This window comes from Trichosurus vulpecula, chromosome 1 (genome assembly GCF_011100635.1).
Source record: "Trichosurus vulpecula isolate mTriVul1 chromosome 1, mTriVul1.pri, whole genome shotgun sequence".
Classification (NCBI taxonomy): domain Eukaryota; kingdom Metazoa; phylum Chordata; class Mammalia; order Diprotodontia; family Phalangeridae; genus Trichosurus; species Trichosurus vulpecula.
Genome location: NC_050573.1, coordinates 6,046,932 through 6,066,242, shown reverse-complemented (window position 1 = coordinate 6,066,242; position 19,311 = coordinate 6,046,932). Strand labels below are relative to the sequence as shown.

The 19,311-nt window shown below is 38.5% G+C and overlaps 1 protein-coding gene across 1 annotated transcript in view; it reads right to left on the bottom strand.

The window, feature by feature from the left end:
- Positions 1-3,102: 3,102 nt before the first annotated feature.
- LOC118845862 (vomeronasal type-2 receptor 26-like) overlaps positions 3,103-19,311 on the bottom strand; it is a 62,224-nt gene continuing 46,015 nt past the window's right edge. The window contains 5 exon segments of the mRNA XM_036753973.1: positions 3,103-3,581; positions 4,026-4,032; positions 4,282-4,748; positions 9,767-9,890; positions 11,049-11,276. Of these exon segments, the coding sequence (XP_036609868.1) occupies positions 3,103-3,581; positions 4,026-4,032; positions 4,282-4,748; positions 9,767-9,890; positions 11,049-11,276 (1,305 nt within the window).

Here is a 19,311-nt window from a genome sequence, read left to right as displayed (position 1 = left end):
GACCATCACCATGTACTTGTATGCTAGGGGAACCACACTGTTTGTGTAACTGGTGGGATGTGGGGGATTGACTTGATGATGGTGATGACAATAGTATTAAAATAGAGTTTATTATTTGCAAGATACTTTCCAATACTGACTTATTTTATCCTCAAAACAACAGTAGGAGGTAGAGGTTATTATCATGCCTGTTTGTCAGATGAGGAAACTGAGACTGAGGAAAGTTAACTGTCTTGTCAAGTTTCAAACAATTCCTAATTGTCGGGGGGCAAACTTGGTGCCAAGTCTTCATAATTCCAGCCCAGAAGTCTGTCTACCAAGCCATTTAGCTGTCTTAATAGGGGGTATTTTACTCTGAAGGGACTTTATTGTTCAAGAATATGGTGTGGGCCAGGTGGTGACATGACCCAGTGATATCGACATTGAGCAGACTGAGCCAGGAGTCTAAAATGCCAAGGGAAGAATGATAGGATCACAAACACAAGGCAGTGGTGAATATTTGGCCTGAGATAGAGATTTAGGAGTGCTGAGCAGAGGGAGGCACTTTCCCACTACAGGAAGACTTCATGGAGTAAATCATAGCTCTGGAAGGATGGAGATATTCACGTCCACCCATTAACCTTCCTAAATCATTGGTCATGTCATGTCCCCACTACTCCAGTGGCCACAGATTAGCTTTACAACAAAAATAAAAACTTCTGTTTGGTATTTAAAGCCTTGCACAACTCGTGCTGAAAGGAGGGAGGGGAATAAGCATTTATATAATACCTACTAAGTGCTTTGTCCAATTTTATCCCATTTGATCCTCACAACAGCCCTGTGAGGCAGGAGCTCTTAATATGCCCATTTTAAAGTTGAAGAAACTGAGGCAAGCAAAGATTAAGTGACTTGCCCAGGGTCACACAGCTAGTAAGTGTCTGAGGTTGGATTTGAACTCAGCTCTTCCTGACCCAGGCCCAGCATTCTATCCGCTGTATCACCAGCAGCCACCTGAATGTTCCCATCCAGCCTCATTAGATATTAGTCCCTTTCAATCATCCTATGGTCCAGTAAAACTGGACTTCTAATATGGTACTCCATTTCCCTTCTCTATGCCTTTGCGCCAGCTGAGTAAGATGCCTGGAATTCACTCCCTCTTCAAGTCTATCTCTTAGAATTCTTTGTTCTTTTGAAGATTCTAAATGCACCCTCTACAGGAGGCTTTCCATAATCACCTTGTATCTACTCTGTAAATACTCTAAATACTTAATAAATATGTAAACAACTCTTCTGATTTATGTTAAACTCCTTGAGAGCATGCCTCTGTATCCCTAGGGCCTAATAAAAAGTACTTGGTGCTCAATAAATTGTTCTTGATAAAAGAATGACCCTTAAAACTGGCACACAAGGCATGCAGTTCTCACTTTCAAAAAAAAGAATTTCAATATTCTGCCAAAAGTTGACTTAAAACAAATAGCACTACAGAATAAGAGTCTAATGGACGTGTTAGACATTCCTTCTTCCAGACTTTTCAAGTTCAAATCTTGTATTAGAATAACAATAATAGCATTTACTTAGTGCCTTTAAGCGTTTACATAGTGCAGAATGCTATTGTGTACAAGGAATGATGATGGGGATGGTTTCACAAAGATCTGGAAAGGCTTTTAGGAACTCATGCAAAGTGAAGTGAGAGAAATTAGGAGTACAATGTACACCCAGCAGCAATATTGTAAAAAAAAATAGCCAACTGTGAAAGACTTATCAACTATCATCGAAACATTAATTCCAAATGACTTCTAATTAAAAAAGACTTCCCAGCTCCAAATAGAGAAGGAATGGGCTCAGAATACAGACTGAAGCATATTTTTTTCTATTTGTTTTACACATAGCTAATGAAAAATATATTTTTCATGACTTCATAATATAATGGATATCATATTTCTTACCTTGTCAATGGTTGGGGGAAAGTTGGAGGGAGGATGGGAAGTTGAAATTGAAAATAAAGGTAAGATTTAAAAATATAATCACCTTGCTGGTACCAAAAAATTATTTCATTCAGATGAAGGAATTGCAGTTCATGAATATGAGTGACATGTGGATGTCAGCAAGATCAAGGGCAACATCTCTTTCTTTTACAAGCGAGGTGGAGTTGAAGAATAGATCATGTGATCTGAGGAACTGAAAAGTTATTGCATTGGAAAGAAGATCAGTAGTTATGTTGAAAACAAAGAGGATTATAACAGAAATTGAGGTGCAGAAACACTGTGAGTTAAGCACTAGATTCAGTTATGAAGGAGGAGAAATGTTAAAGATGAGGATAGCATTATATGATACCTAGGAACCTCTGGATTGGAAGCCAAATAGTGAATAAAAATGAGAGAGAGAGAGGGAGGGAGGGAGGGAAAGAGAGAGAGAGAGAGAGAGAGAGAGAGAGAGAGAGAGAGAAAGTTATTGAATGATGAATGTTAACAGAGAGCCTAGAAACAGCAATTGGGGGAAATATTCTGAAAGCCTCACTCCAACAAAGAAATGAAGTGATGGGGGACATCACAGAAAGTGTAGACAGTACTGGACAGTGTGATAAAGGAAGGAGTGTCATCTAGACAGAGGTAGGTCTCAGTGAGTACTACACCAAGAAAGGAGAAAGAAGGAATAAGGTTTATGATGAAAGGATAGTTGTTTATTATGTAGCAGACATTACAAAGAATGCAGTGGAAGGGAGGATTAAATATTTGGTAGGACATTGATGTAGGTTTTGAGGTAGATTGGAATGAGGAAAGAGATAAATGATATCAAAAAGCAGGGGTACTATTTGGAAGCTGGGAGTCCATTATAACTGGGAATGTTCAAATATAAAAGGGTGGTGCTGTCCAAAATCTTTTGCGCTTAGTCTAGGAAGCACGTAAGTGAATGGCAGTTGTCTGCTAAAGGAGACAGGTGATTAGAAACATCACTGCCATCTCTCAATTCTGACTTTATTGTAAGTTACACATCTTGGGAAAGCTCAGGAGGCTCATCTCAGGGCAGGCACAAATAGGAGGAAGTATGATGTGGAATTCTGCAATCCTGGATAGAAGGAAAGAAGTGGAATATCCCAGGCCCCTCCCACATCCTTAAAATTGATTATGACTGGTATAAAATAGCAGGCAATGATGTAGATTGATTCCTGCCCCTGTGATGTGCTTTACTCTTGATATCTTCCTGAGTGTTTCTGTCTGGCCTCAGCAGAATGATATAACACTTGGGAATAAAGATGCAACTCAGTAATCCAGCACTGGATGCCAAAATAGAGAAGATTTCCACAATAACCATGGCCTTCCCCTTGGAGCTCTGGTATGTTGGGAGGAAGGAAACCCACACACTGCAGAACACCAACATGCTGAATGTGATGAACTTGGCTTCATTGAAGGTGTCAGGGAGGTTCCTGGCCAGGAAAGCCACTGTGAAGCTGCACAATGATAGAAATCCCATGTATCCTAGGACAGAGTAGAAGGCAATGACAGAACCTTCATTGCACCCAATAATGATCTGTCCTGGTTCAGAGTGTGTATCTCTGTCTGGGAAAGGGGGAGAGATTCCCAAACAGATGCCACAGAGAATCACTTGAACCCCAGATGTATTAGGAGGGCAGAGTTTATAATCTCAAAGAGGATCATAAACATGTCTGAAAGGTTCGGAACCGCCGGATATAAGAAACTCTCAAAGTAGAAGGCAGAAGAATCAAAACATATATTTAGGCTCCACAGTAACCAACCCATGAACCAGCATCCCCATTTTGACATATTAATGAAAAGTTTCCAGGCCCAATAAGTACACCTTGAAAGAGTAACCAGGAGGCTACAGAGAAGCATGATTGCATAAAGCAAAATCATGCTTCCCCCTCTATGGTAAAAAGATTACCCACTGGCCTGAAGTCTTTGTTCAGCTTCCTCCTGTAGGTCAGCTCTGCTACTGGCAGCTCCTGCTTCGGCTGCGGCTGCGGCTGCGTCTGCGGCTGCGGCTGTAGCTGTAGCAGCCTCTGGCTCCAACGGGAGCTGCTTTTTAACCATCCAGCTTCTGCGGGGGTGTAAGGTATGCCGGGGAAAGCACAGGTTCTTTCAATCTGCTTAAGCAAGGTGAAGGAGGTTGACCGGGAAAGCACAGGTTCTTTCCATCAGCTTAAGCAAGGGAAGCAAGGTGAAGGGGCCGACAAGCTTACTCCAGTCCAACATACAAACAGCATTCAGTTCAGGGGAAAAAGCCAAACTAGTCAAGGGCACTTGTTGATTAAGTGCTAAGGAGCCCATTTTTGGTTGCCAATACACCAGAACAGATAATGACAACAGAGTTGGACACCCTGGATTGCACCCACATTCTACCTCTGTTTCCTGGTTTTGTAAGCCTGAAAGCCAGGACTACCATAATGGTTTTGGCCAAGATGGAGGACACAGCTACAGTGAACACAATACCAAAGGTCATTTGTCTAAAGAGGCAGGTGGCTGAATTAGGATGGCCAATGAAGAGCAAGGAGCAGAGGAAACAGAAGTTGAGGGAGATAAGAAGAGTATAGCTGAGAGCTCGGTTGTTGGCTTTCACTATGGGTGTGTCTTGAAACTTCACAAATATCCAGAGAACCAGAGCTGTCATTAGAGAGAAAGAAAGAGTCACACAGATTAGTACCATCCCTAAAGGTTCTGAAAAATCGAGGAAAGTCACAACCTTCAGGAGGCATCAATTTCTTTCCTTATTTGAATATTCATCTTCTGGGCATTTCACACAATTCTTCATATCTGCACAGGACAAACAAGTTGTTAGGATGGTAGATTCAGCAAATACTCCCCATCCCCATACACAGAAAATATGTACAATTGCTAAAGGAAGTATTTCTTACTTTACAAGGCTGGGATATGGTCATTGATAAGCCAATTAGTGCCCAATCCAGGCTCACTTTATTTATATTTTTAAGTTGATTTTATTTTTTCAGTATTCTGTTTTACTAACATAATACCAATCTGTCCTATGAGTCTATGGTCATGGTACAATGAACAAAGAAACTGGAGTCCTTTCATACTGTTCTCTCCATTTTTTCTAAAATCATTAGTTTGTAGCAATAACTCTAGATTTAGATAGCATGAGAAATTTATTAGATATTAAGCTATAAATCTACAAACCACTAACTGCTGACTGTGGACCAGGTGCTTGAGTTGAAAAGACAAAGAATGAAGCAATACCTACTCATAAGGGGCTTACATTCTAATCTTATATAGCTGATATTAGAACTTGTCTTTTTGTAGTCTTTATGGTGATATTCAGCAAATTCATAAACTTCTAAACTTTGTGTGTAAGTGTGGTGGTCACATGAGTATTTCAGTCAAATAATCCATCTTTACTAAATAAAGGGATAATATGCTATGCCCTTATTACATCATCTGGTGAGGATGCATGTCAATTGTGCATTAGGTGTAAGTAGTAAATGGATCCATCTCTGGATGTGACAGGTAATAAGACTGGGATAGTTGAGTGACTTGACCTCATTTTCAAGAGCCTGTACAATTTCAGGAAGCTAGTTAGCATAGTAAATAATAGTTCTTGGTATAGGAGGAGATAGTATTTGAGACAAACTTCAGAGATATAATGGTTGGGCAAGAGGAGAGTGCTAAGCCTTAGCCTTGGTCACAGGCTAGTTCTCCCTCCTTTGGTCCAGGGAGCCTTGTTAATTGTTAAATATCAGGAGGACTTCAATATTTTTTTCCTGGCATGCTTGTATCACATGCATAATGGCTAATCAAAGGATATACATTTGGAGAAAAGGACAGACCAGATGCAATGAAGAAAGGAGATTCAAGGCTCCCTAAAGAAAAGAGAAAAAAAATGACAACATACTTAAGGATAGATCTTTAGAACTCCAGCAAAAAGATTTGCAGACAGTGAATAACCCCCACCGCACCTTTGTTTCATTTCCTCTCAAAGTTTGAGTACCTTTCTTACTTTGCTGTTGATATTTGCATGGGGCCTTACTTTGATGGTATGGAAGGGGTTCCACTGATGAATGCTGTTATAAGTGAAGAGAGATGGCCTCTGAAGGGAGATGTACACTGGGTATGACCTGGGGGATTTGATGCTTGAAAAGTCTACTGATTCTACATTAAGAATGTGTTTGGAGAAATGGAGTTACAACCCCTGGGAGAAACTGACAACTTGGAGAGTCAAGAATATGGCCACAGTCAAGAGATTTCAGGTAAATATGGGTGAAAGGTTACCAGAAGAGGGTATAGGACAGTGGTAAGCTGCATAATCAGTGATGTAGTGGGGAAGGGACCCTACAAGAGTTTAGAGTCTTCTCTGATGCCTGCAATAATTAGCATTGTTCTGGGAGCAAGACATAATGAAAAAGGGGAAACCATGAGGTAAGTCCTACAAGGCAGTTGCAGAAACTGCCTAGAGGGGAGAGCCTAGAATGGATACCTTGGAATCTTTGAATATATGAAAAATACATGAAGAGAAGAAAGGACTATATGATTATAGAGGCAATGCATTATTGAATAAAAGTCTAGACTATACAAAAAGACATGATGGGTAACAAAGAAAGTAAAAGAAATCCTTTTTGGAAATGGTGAAAATGACATTAAAAAAAACAAGGGAGGGGCGGAGCCAAGATGGCGGCTAGAAAGCAGGGACTAGCATGAGCTTCCCACCGAGTCCCTTCAAAAACCTATAAAAAATGGCTCTGAACCAATTCTAGAACTGCAGAACCCACAAAACAGCAGAGGGAAGCAGGGCTCCAGCCCAGGACAGCCTGGATGGTCTCTGGGTGAGGTCTATCCCACACGGAGCTGGGAGCTGGGAGCTGGGAGCAGAGCGGAGCAGAGCCCAGTGTGAGCAGCGCGGATCAACCAGACCAGGAGCCAGGTGGAGCGGGCCCTAACTCCCTGAATCAGTGAGCTGCGGCAGTTAGCAGACTTCTCAACCCAGAAACACCAAAGACAGTGGAGAAGGTTAGTGGGAAAAGCTGTGGGACAAAGGGGTAACAAACAATAAGAGGGAATGTTGGGGAGGAAGAGACCCTATAGGAACAGAGCAACTTAAAAAAAAATAAGGCAAAGTTAATTATCATAATATTGTGCTTACAATAGAAGGGGGAAATTATATTCTGGAGGAAAAACATTAGACATAGAAGAAAATATAAAACTGTTTCTTATGGAATAAATAATCCACTAAAATGAAAAAGAGTGAAAAATCGGATAAGAAAACAAAACCCTACAATCAATTGCTTACAGAACTAGGTAAAGAAGTTCTGCCATATATATTTTTATTTTTATCTTTCCATTCTTCTCATCAGTGGGGTCTTTGTGGTATATGTCTGCTATTGTAATCACTGGCTAAAATGCTGTGCACAATTTACTCAATGTATTTTAATAATTGCAAATTGCTTTCAAAAGTGATCAAACTAATTCACAGCTGGCATCAATGATATACTAGTGTGGCAGTTTTCCCACAACTTCTCAATAACTGAATATTCCTGTATTTGAAAATTTGATGAGATTGAGGTGAAATCTTCATGTTTTTATCCACATTTCTCTTATTATTCGTGATTTTGAGCATTCTTTCATGTGGTAGTTAATGGTTTGCAATTCTCCCATTGAGAACCAATTGCAAATGTCCTTTATAATTTAGGTATTGAGGAATGACTTTTGTTTGCGCATAAATATGTATATGGACAGACACACAAGCATATATACACATGGATATGTATAACCACATGTGTCTGTGTGCATGTAAGCATATTTATAAGTATCTATCCAGTGGTGTTAAACTTAAATAGAAGCAGATCCCTGTAGGCCACCTATTGACTTAGAAAACCAAAAAGTAACATTATTTATGAAGTATTATACTTTTATTTATTTTGTTAAACATTTCCCAATGACATTATAATCTGGTTCTGGCCACACTAGTGTGCTTGGCAGGCTGCATATGGCCCACAGGTCATGAGCTTTATATTGCTGATGTACACAAAATTCTTATATAGCAAATAAATTCAATATAAATATTTTCTTATTCATCCACTTCCCTTAATACTTTATACAGGAGGCTATACCTCATTTTATGGACATTCTCTCTCTTTACACCTTTGTCTCTTGGATTCTCTAGCCTTTTTCAAGAAGCAGTCAATAGTCAATTCCTATCTTTTGCAGGAAGCCTTTTGTAGTCTAACCAGTTGTTTAACTTCAACATATATATATGTATATATGTATATATATATATATATGTATGTATGTATATGTATATGTATGTATATATGGTCTATTTACCAGTTAGTTATAAATAATCTTCCCCATATCATATGACTTCCATAATTTGAGATAACATTCATCCAGAGCTTACTATGTTCCAAGCCCTGGATGAATGGTTTCTCACCAATAGACATGTTTGTTATACAGTCTGTCTTTTCATGACAAGTCACTGGACCTTGTGCATATCACTACCATATTGTTTTCTGTGATGTAGATGGACATTTCAACACAATAAAAGGATCAGTGGTGAAGGCCTAATACAATAAAGGTGACAGGTCCAGGTGGTATCTTTCAAAGAATCCCCAGTCTCCTCTCATTCACTTCCATATCCTGAAAAGCATCTGTTCCAAGGCCCAAATGCACCTCTGTAAATGAGGAATCTCCCTTAAAACCTAATTTTAGCCTTGCCTTTGGGGTACCTGGTATATTCCACTGTTACATTTTGTCCTATCCTACCACAGCCCTCTGACATCACTGAGTATTAACAGCCAGGGAGAACTTCTTCCTTTTTTGTGACAGAGCTAAAATGTAGAAAAGAAATTGTAATTGCTTTTAGTAATACTAAAAAACTACAAAAATTCCCTTGCTCCAATCTTCTCACTTAAGAAAAAATTCCCCATATATCCATTAACAATTCCCAAGTAGACTATTCCCCACCCACAGTAGAGGATGCTTCCAACTCTAAAATTCTGTGATCCTATAATCTTATAACCACCTTAGGAAGTTGAGTAGTGTGAAGTATTTATGAATAGAGGCAAGGAATGATTCTAATATGTTATGTTTCACTTATTTACATCGTTTTAAGTTTTAAATGTTGTTCGCTTATTATTGGACTGTGACTCTTACATGTTTCATACATTCAATAAGAGTTCCAAAAGTAGGGTTCAAAAGAAATAACTCAAGTAACACAGCCCACACTGATTCTGAAAAGAAGGCAAGGTCTCTTGTGATAGAGTTTCTAGAGGGAATACACAGCCATTTCATTCATGACATCCTACCCTTTCTAGATGATTTGTCAAAATATTACTTTAAAATATGGAAAGATGGATATCAGAACATCCATAAAACACCACGATTACTCATTTCCTCTGGGAATAATTGCTCAAAACCTATATTAAAGTTTTCTAGTGAATATTGCACATAAAATGTACATAAATCCAACTCCGTGCCATCAAAAATATTTTGCAGAGTGCCTACGATTCCATATTCCAACTAACCATCTCATCGAACTTGAAATCATAAAAGACAATGCAAATATGTTCTACAAAGAAATAGGGCAAGATAGCTACTTCTTTTTATTTTGAAGGTTTCATTTTGAGTATCATAGTGATACTAGACACCAAATTATATCCATTCATTCAAGCCACTTGCACTTTGCTCAGAACTTTTCCCAAACTCACCTTGCTCCTCTATATCTTATTGTTCAGGCAATGATGAAATTATATATGACCCTATAGTAAAACACCAGTTTATTTTGTCTGATGGGCGTAGGAGGAAATCTACCTGCAGACACTTACTCATCTGATTGGAGATCTCCCCCTCTGGGCACAGAGAACAGTTGAAACAGCAGATGGGTTGCTCTTCCAGTAGGGTTTGCCTGAATCCAGGGCTGCAGCTTTCACTGCATGTTGCACAGGGAATCTAGTGACAAAAGAGTAAAATGCACGGCATGGTGATTCTGGAAATTGGCAGGAAAGAGGATGGCATATCATTCTCAGAGAATGAATTATATTGATTTGGAACAAAGAAAGTTTATTCTGTAGGAGAAATATAAGAACTGTTCATACATCAGTGGAATGTGTCCAGAAGGTGCACTGGACTGGGCTGAAAACAGAGACCTGGATGCTATTCCCATTTCTGCCATAGGCTATGGAAATCTGGCTGAAACTTTTAAATTTTGTGTTCATTAATCATTTGTAAAAAGAGGAATTTGAACAAGATGCTATGTCAGCGTCCTTATTTATCTAGCATTTTGTAATTCTCAGCATCAATTATGCCTTTTTAATGGTTATGCTATAAGTGACTAAAGGAAAATGAGCGATTGAATTAAATTTATTTAATCAGTCTGCATGTAGGTTGCAGGACGCTGATAACTCAGAAATGAGTGTGATTCCATTGTTCATTTTAATGGAAAAGGTAAATTCCACAGTCTTATAGAGAAACAACTTGTTGGGCTCAGAAATACAATGAGTTTCAGAAATTAAATATTGAACTCATTACTTGGCTCCATATAGGTAGAGTCCTTGGAGGAATGAATGTAAATTTTTTCACTGAATTAATATGAATAGTTTGTTGTCATTCACAAAAGTTCCAGGGAGTTGACAAAAACAATGGTCTTGTGATCGTAGGACATTGGGTCAATCACTACCTTTGGGAGTCTCAGTTACTTTGTTATGGCAAATGACATGACTAGGAAGGTGAGCTTTAAAGTCCATTTCAGTTCTATCTCCAATGGTTCTAATGATCCCAAGTTTAAAATCACCTGATGGATTGCACATTTTTTTTAATGTTTTGTTTTGGTTTTTGGAGGGGGAAGGCAGGGCAATTGGGGTTAAGTGACTTGCCCAAGGTCACACAGCTAGTAAGTGCCAAGTGTCAGGCTGAATTTGAACTCAGGTCCTCCTGACTCCAGAGTCAGTGCTCTACTCACTGGATTGCACATTTGAGTCAGAAGTTTGTTGCAAAGAGAAAAGAAATCAGAGTCCAGGGAGAATTTTCTACCCATAAAAAAGGGATGTGGATTGAACTAATTTGTTCCCATGATTAGATAATCAGGTTGATATTGCAATTGTTTCTAACCTCATAAAAGGTCCAGCCCCACACTATGGCCTCCTCATTAATACTGAAATCTTGGCCAAACTCAGCTTTCAGAATAAACTGTCCGACTTTCACTAGAGCTTCCTCTTCCACATTGAAGATTACATAGTTCAGGATGTTATATTGAGCCTCAGGGTTTCTATTCTCATCCATAAAAATCTGGTCACCAGCACCGTTGTTAAACTGGATATTTTTTAGAAATGAGTGGAGCTATGAGAGAAGAGAAACACCAGTCAATACCTGGTGCCTGAGGTCATTAAACCCCTAGAAGGAAGATCTGTGAATTGCTTGGAATTAAGTCCATAGTTAACAAGATTTTATTAAGTACATATTATTATGTACTTTATTAAGTACATATTATTATGTACTTTATTAAGTACATATTATTATGTACTTTATTAAGTACATATTTGCATCAATAGAATAAATGAAGTTGGAAAGGAAGATAAAGTCAATCTCTGCTCTCAAGGATCTTATATTTCAATTGGAGAGAAAAGATGATTAAAAACATATGTTGTCCCTATAAGTTACATCCAACTCCCATGCTTACATATGTGTCAGATTACTTACTTCCCTTCTAGCATTCAGGCATATTGCTAAGAGGTTCTTGGTTGCTCTCTCCACTGACATCACTTTAAGGTTTTCCCTCATTCTATCATGCTTTCCTAAAAATTAATCACTAGTGATTAGTGCACCCTTTCATTTTACTTATTAATATCAGTTAACTTTTACTAAAGGGTACATATTTTAAAGTTATAATAGGAATTGCTTTAACAAAGCAATTCCCCCTGAAATACATACACACACACATACATACATACATATATACATACACGCACATACATAGGCATATATATATATATTCTATACATCTATTTGTCAGTTCTATCTCTGGATGCAGATGGCATCTTTTTCATATGTACTTTTTAAGTTAATTTAGCTATTTATAATAATCAAAATTACTTATTTTCTCAAGGTCATTCTTAAAAAGATATTGCTGTTACTATATGCAATGCTTTCTTGGCTCTGCTCATTTCACTCTTCATTATTTCATGTAAGACTTTCCATGTTTTTCTGAAAGCATCATACTTATAATTTCTTATAGCACAGTAATATTCCATCACAACTGTATGCCACAACTTGTTCATCCATTCCCTAATTAATGGGCATCCCCACAATTTCCAGTTTTTTCCCATCACAAGAGCATCTATAACCATTTTAGAGCACATAGGTTCTTTTGCATTTTCTCTAATAATCTTTGGAAATAGATCAAATAATGTTATGGCTGGGTCAAAGCGTGTAGGTAGTTTAATAACTCACTGGACATAGTTCCAGATTGTGCTCCAAAATGGTTCAATGAGTTTACAATTCCACTACAGACAAACTGAAATCTTCCTTAAAGGAATGAGCTGAAGGTGGTGGTCCCTGTGCCAATTTTCTTAGAGGATTTAAGACAATGCCAAAAGAAAATTTGTTGCTGTTCTGGCAGAAGAGATTCTTGGCTTTGAGAGGTCTTGATGTCCTTCCCTTCTTGACCTCTCTGTACCCTTTGACACTGTCACTCAACATCTTCTCCTTGATAGTTTCTTCTGCTCTCTAGATTTTCATGACATTACATTACTTTCTCCTGGTTCTCCTTCTACTTTTCTGACCACATCTTCTTACTTTATTATGGAAGATCTTAATCCAACTCCTGCCCACCATTCTTGATTATCCAACAGTGCTTTATACTGGGTTCTCTTCTCTCAATATACTATTTCATTTGGTGATCTTATTAGGTCCCAGAGATATACACTCACTGTGGATAATTCAAGACTATTGAACCAGCCCTAACACCCTGTTTACTCCAGTCTTGCATCTCCAGTTGCCTATTGGACATCTGGAACTGGATGACTTCTCTGAGTAATGTGAACAAGATGGTGAACTAGATATTTTCTCCAATCCCCATGGCATCTCAAGCCTCTTGAAAACAGAAAAAAAATGCACGAAAATAAAATATCTTCAGCTATCTTCAAGGTCTATGACACCCAGAATACAAAGGACTTTAAAAAATTGGGGGGAGCATGGCCAAGATGGCAGAGGGATTCACCCAAGCTCTCCCCCAAGGCCATCCAAATGCCTTTAAATAATGATTCTAAAGAAATTCTAGAGCATCAGAATGCATAGAAACATGTAGTGAAACAATTTTCTGACCTAAGGCAACTTAGGAGGATGGCAGAAAAAGTCTCTTGCTTGAAGGTGATATAGGAATGCCCTCCACTGTTGGCTGTACCACCACAGCCTTGGCCATGCCAACGCAGCCTCAGCCTCAGAAAATAATAAGTAGGCCTTGGAACCACTGAATCAGTAGTAGCAGTGGCTCCTTCTGGAGGTCCCAGCCCACAGAGGATAAAATGGTCAAACAACTGGTCAGAAGGCAATCACAAGGGTCTCTTTTCTAACACTAAGGAAGAACTCTGTTGACTTGACCATTCTCAGATCCAGGTTGCAGTCCTGGGTGCAGCCACAGTGAAGGGGGATGGGAACCAAACTCACAGTTCCAGGACAGAAAAAAGGGGTTTGTGGTTACTCACAGACAAGAGCACAGGCCAGGAGACTAGTAAATGCCTTTCCATAGATCCTACCACCTTGGAAAAAGTGAAATGTTGCAGGTACCTAAATCTCTGAAAATAGCTACAGAAAAAGACTGAAAATTGGGAGAGTATGACCTACACCTGGGAAGTAGAGCCCTACTTTAATGAAGAGTTAAAAGTCAGTCAATAGGTTTGGAAAGTGAGCAAACAAAAGAAAATAAATTCTGACCATAGACAGTTACTATGGTGACAGGGAACATCAAAACACACACTCAGAAGAAGATAACAAAGGTAAAGCTCCTACATCTAAAGCTTTCAAGAAAAATATGAATTGGTCTCATGCCATTGATGAAAAAGATTTTGAAAAATAAATAAAAGAGGTAGAGGAAAAAATGGGAAGGGAAATAAAGGTGATGGAAGAAAATCATGAAAAATGAGTCAAAAACTAAGTAAAGGAGAAGCAAAAAATACTGAGGAAAATAACATTTAAAAAAAACAGACTATACCAAATGTTAAGTTGTTTCTGAATTGCAGGTGCTAAAATTGAGAACTGAGCAACAGCGGGAATGGGGCAAGTGACATTGTGCATGTAGAGGACTTGCAGTACTCCACCAATTCTGAGGGGAATAACACAGCTAGTGGCAGTTCTGACCCCCTAGAAGGCATTTGGGGAAGAGACATAAGCTGTTGATGCATGGATTTCTTAGTGTTGGAGGGGCCTGAAATGCTTTGTGATCTATCCCACAAAAAGAAAACAGTCAAAGGGGAGGGAGCCAGGAAATGAGTGATAAAGAAAATGAATGCAACCTGAAATTACTAAATATTTAGGAAAAAGAAAATTCAAAGACTTTCAAGATAAATAAGAAATCAACAGGAAATATGCCATCCAGATGTAGTAAATAAGGTTAGATATCTATTATTCTGTAAAATAAAGGGGAATTATCACAGTTGAAACTGAGTTACTTGAGAAATGAAGAACATAAAACAACATACTATTCTTTAGTGGTCCAAAAGAGAAATTAAAACATATCAGCTCATAATTTATGGCCTGCATAACAAAAATAATGAACAAAATAGAAAAACTGGAATATGCAATGGAAAGTTCATGCCACCCCTCAAAAAACAAACAAACCAAAAAACAAAAACACAATAGATTAGGAATACAAATACACAGAAGTGAAGGACAATCTAGAGTAAAAGAAGGAAAAATTAACATATACAAAATATATATTTGCTATATAAGCAAAACATACAGATTTTGAAGAAAGGATGCATAGAGATAGCCTAAGGATCATAGGTCTTCCAGGAGAAAATGACAGGACAAAAAATCTTTATGCCATAATGATGGAAATAACAGAAAAACCTTACACAGAACTTCTAAACAGAAAGTAACCCTCTTCCAGAAAAAAATCCAAGGCTGCAAACTCCAAGACACAATTCAACAATTCTATTCAGAAACAACATGTTCTGTGAACACTCAGAAAGAAAGACATTCAACTACAAAGTAAATGGAATTAAATTATGGAAGACAATTCTTCACCACCTAGAAAAAAGAGGAGGGAATGGAATAATGTGTTCCAAAGAGCAATGGAGTTCAGGATGAAGCCCAGAGCGACTGAGCCTTCAAATGTGAAGTGAAACACTCAGGGAAAAACATTAACAATCAATTATAAGAGTTTGAGACACTTATAGAAAGGAAACCAGAACTGAAGAGATTGCTTCTCTAACACACCAAACAACAGAAAGGCAAGAGCAGTGAACAAATATCATTGACAAGGGAAAGCAACATTAGCAGAAATATAACAGAAGGCCCAGTAAGAGACTCCTTTCTACATGTACACAAGGAAAGAGGGTAAGGGTAGAAATCTGATAGAGATATCAGTGAAGAAGTAGACAGGGGGAATTATGGACAGAACTTGGGAATACCCTCACTACAGTTGAATGCTTCTATGCTAAGATTATATTACATAGAACATGTGAGGACACATAAAATGGGGAAAGGGTTTGAGACACGGAGGAGTGTGTGATGTACCCAGGTCAAATCAAGGGCTAGCAAAAAGGGAAGAATGATCTGATTTGGTCATTTAGAAAGATAAAACTTCAAAGGAGTGAAAGAGGAGGAGGGGTAAAGATTGAAAAGAAGAGAAAAAAGAAGCATTACTTTGGAGGTGAAAGGGTGTTCCAATGATAAATGCTCCTATGGGTGAAGAGAGATGGTTAGTGAGGGAAATAAAGACTTTACACTGGATGAGTCCTTGGGAAGTTGGTGCTTGAAGGGACTACTGGTACTGAGAGGGAGAGAGATGGAATTCCAGGAAGAAACTGGCACCTGGAGGAGTGTGAGAATATGGACACAGAGAGGAATTTCTAGGCAAAAGTAGACAACATGTTTTGAAAAGGGGGGATATAGATCAATGGTGGGGAAAAGGCACTACCACTGAGCAGTACCTTCTCTGACACCTGCAATAATTGGCACTATTCTGTGAGTGAGGTAAATGGAAAAGGGATGTAACAACAATACTACTTGCTGCTACTGTGGCTGTGTAAGGGCAATAACACTAGCACACAGGAGGGCTACTAGCACAGGTTCTTTGATCTGCTTTTCTAAGGAAAGGAACTTTAAGGGGTTAACAATCTTACTTTAATTAAACATGTATATACATATATATGTGTGTGTATATATGTATATATATATATATATATATATATATGTGTGTGTGTGTATACATGTGTGTGTGTGTGTGTGTGTGTACCATTCACTTAGTTCAGGGAAAAAAGTCAGCACCTGGAACTTTCAAAGAAAATACAAACGGAAATTATAAACAGAGAAAAATAACACAAATCAACAGACAGGCTTCTATCTGTCTGACCAAATCACAGCACATAGTTACAGGAGAGAGAAGCACCAACATCTAGCTTTTCAAAGCCAGGGGCAGGGGGGGCTCTTAATGGCTTCCCAGAGTCTCATTTGGCCAAAACACAGGACCACAATTCCAATGACTGAGACCCCCAAAACAAAACACCAACCTCAGAGCACATATACACTTCTCAGGGCACTGGGGCTTAGCACCTACTTAGCAGAGGGGTGTGGGGCCTGGGGCCTGGGGCCTGGGAATTTCTTGTTTCTTAAGCAAGTCCTCAAAGACTCTTGATTGAAAAAAGACTCTTAATACAAACAAAGGACTCAATCAAAGGCACTTAATTGCCTCAGTGCTGAGAAGCACCCCAGAATAAAAGACAACAAAAAGTCCACTTTGCTTGCCATTGCATTTGAAAGGCATGACTCATCAAAGGTACTTGACTGCCTTAGTGCTGAGAAGCGCTCTTAAACAAAACACAAAGGCAAAAAGTCCCACCTTGCTTGCCATCACAAGGGGATACATGGAGGTAAGCCCAATTGTTTCAACAATCCGGCTAGCAGCTTCTGTGGGGGTAAAAGATCCACCCACAGCCAGCACCCAGAAAGCTGCTGGCATGCTGGGAAATCACAGGTTCTTTTGATCTGCTTTAATAAGGAAAGCAAGGTTGAAGGGGTTGACAAGCTTACTTTAATTCAGCATACAGACAGCATTCACTTAGTTCAGGGGAAAAATCCAGCACACTGAACTTCAGAACAAAATACAAACAAATTACAAACATCAACAGACAGATCCAATACAATTCATAGTTACCAACATCTAGGTTCAGCCCAGGAGCTCGGAACAAGGGCTGGCCCAGAGTCACGCTCGCCACCACTGCTGCAGGTAGAGCTCCAAAGAACAGACAGCCAACCCCCGGTTTTTATATCTTTTTCAGCTTAAGCGGTGTCACACATGCGACTCACCCATGTGACCTAGAATCGTCACAAAGAGGCAACTTAAACCCACGTGGTCTAAAAGCCTCTGCTCTCCCAAACATGTAAACTAGGCCCTCCCTAGAGTTAGCCCCACCTTGGGCCCCACCTTAGTTGCCAATCCACACCCACTAAGATGTTACACCTAATAGGGGTTTGGGCCTGGGGCTTAGCACCTAGTAAGACTCAATCAAACACACTGAATTAATCAAAGGAAACAAAGGCCAAACTCTTCAAGGGCACTTGTTGAACTAAGTGCTAAGGAGCCCATTTTGATTACCAACACACCAATGAGGCAGATAGAAAAAATGCATAGAGGTCAAGGCCTAGAAAAATATATGAGTCGTTTGAAAGCATAAAGAAAACAGAGAAAAGGGATAATTATTGGAATCATGAGTTGGAATGAGGTGTCTAGCATTGATAGAAAGAGATAAATTTTGAATAGAGATTTTTTTTTAAATAGATCATAAAAATGAAATGTGAGGAGGTCAAGATGAAGTGGAGGAGAAGACGGGGTAATCAATATGTAGGAAAAAAGAAGGGGAAGTAATATATAGCCAGATAGAATACAAGAGAAAATGGAACTAATGAAACCCAAAGAGGAAAGGAGCAACAAAGGAGAACTGTGCATTACGGTTGAGGGAAAGAGTTCTATTTAAAACAGAATTGCCATAATAAAAATTTTAAAAGTAACTGAATGAACAACAGCTATGTGATGCAGTGGACACTGCATTGGGCTTGAAACCATGAGAATTCATCTTCCTGAATTAAAATTCAAAGTCAAACACTTACCAGCTGTATGACTGTGGGCAAGTCACTTACCCTTTTATAATAAACTGGAGAAGAAAATACCAAAGCATTCCACTATCTTTACCAATAAAATCCCAACTGGGGTCACAAAACATTAAATACAAATGAAACAACTGAATGATAACAAAACTTAATAAACATATGCTGTTTATGGTAGAAAAAAAGAAAAACCTCAACTTGAAAAAAATTGAGAATGATGAAAGAAAATATAAATCTAACTCATAAATTTATGTGTGAATGGTTAAACCATTCTAATAAGATTTTTAAAAAGATTACAAATTAGATATTAAAACCAAACTCTAAAATTGGTTACATACCAAAAAAAATATACTTGAAAACTGTGTTGGATACAATATAAAACTGAGAAGAGGGGGAAAAAAACTTCCTATGTATCAAGTGAACATACACACACACACACACACACACACACACACACACACATGCACACACACACCAAAACAGGAGCTATTATCTTGAAAAAAAGTTAAAAAGCAAAATAAATACTGAAAAAAATAAAAAAGGAGGAAGAGAAATAGCCAAAATTATAGAGGGAATTGAGAATTTCTGCTGATCTCTCTGAATATAACCCTTTAAATAACTGCTAAGAAACGCCTCAAGTCAAATTCGGAGTGTTATACACACACACACACACACACACACACACACATACACACACAATCACTGGATCTATTATAAGACCCTAAAAACCAAAATATTATAATCTTAAAGGATGAGTGAGTTAGGGATCAAATCACATAAACAATAAAAAAATTCATTAAAGATAATGAGAATGATGAGATAAAAATGTGGGATGCATCGAAAACAGCACTTATAGGAAAATTTATATTTTTAAATGCTTTTTTGTTGTACTTAGTACTGGAAGAGGATAAAAGTTACGTCACTATTTCACGGCCAATGCAGTGTGTTGTATTGTAGCTGATTGGTCCAATACAATAGCAGAAGCCTCTAAATCATGACATACGACCATCTGAGAGGAGATGTATCTAAATTTGTGCACTTCATGTTGTTT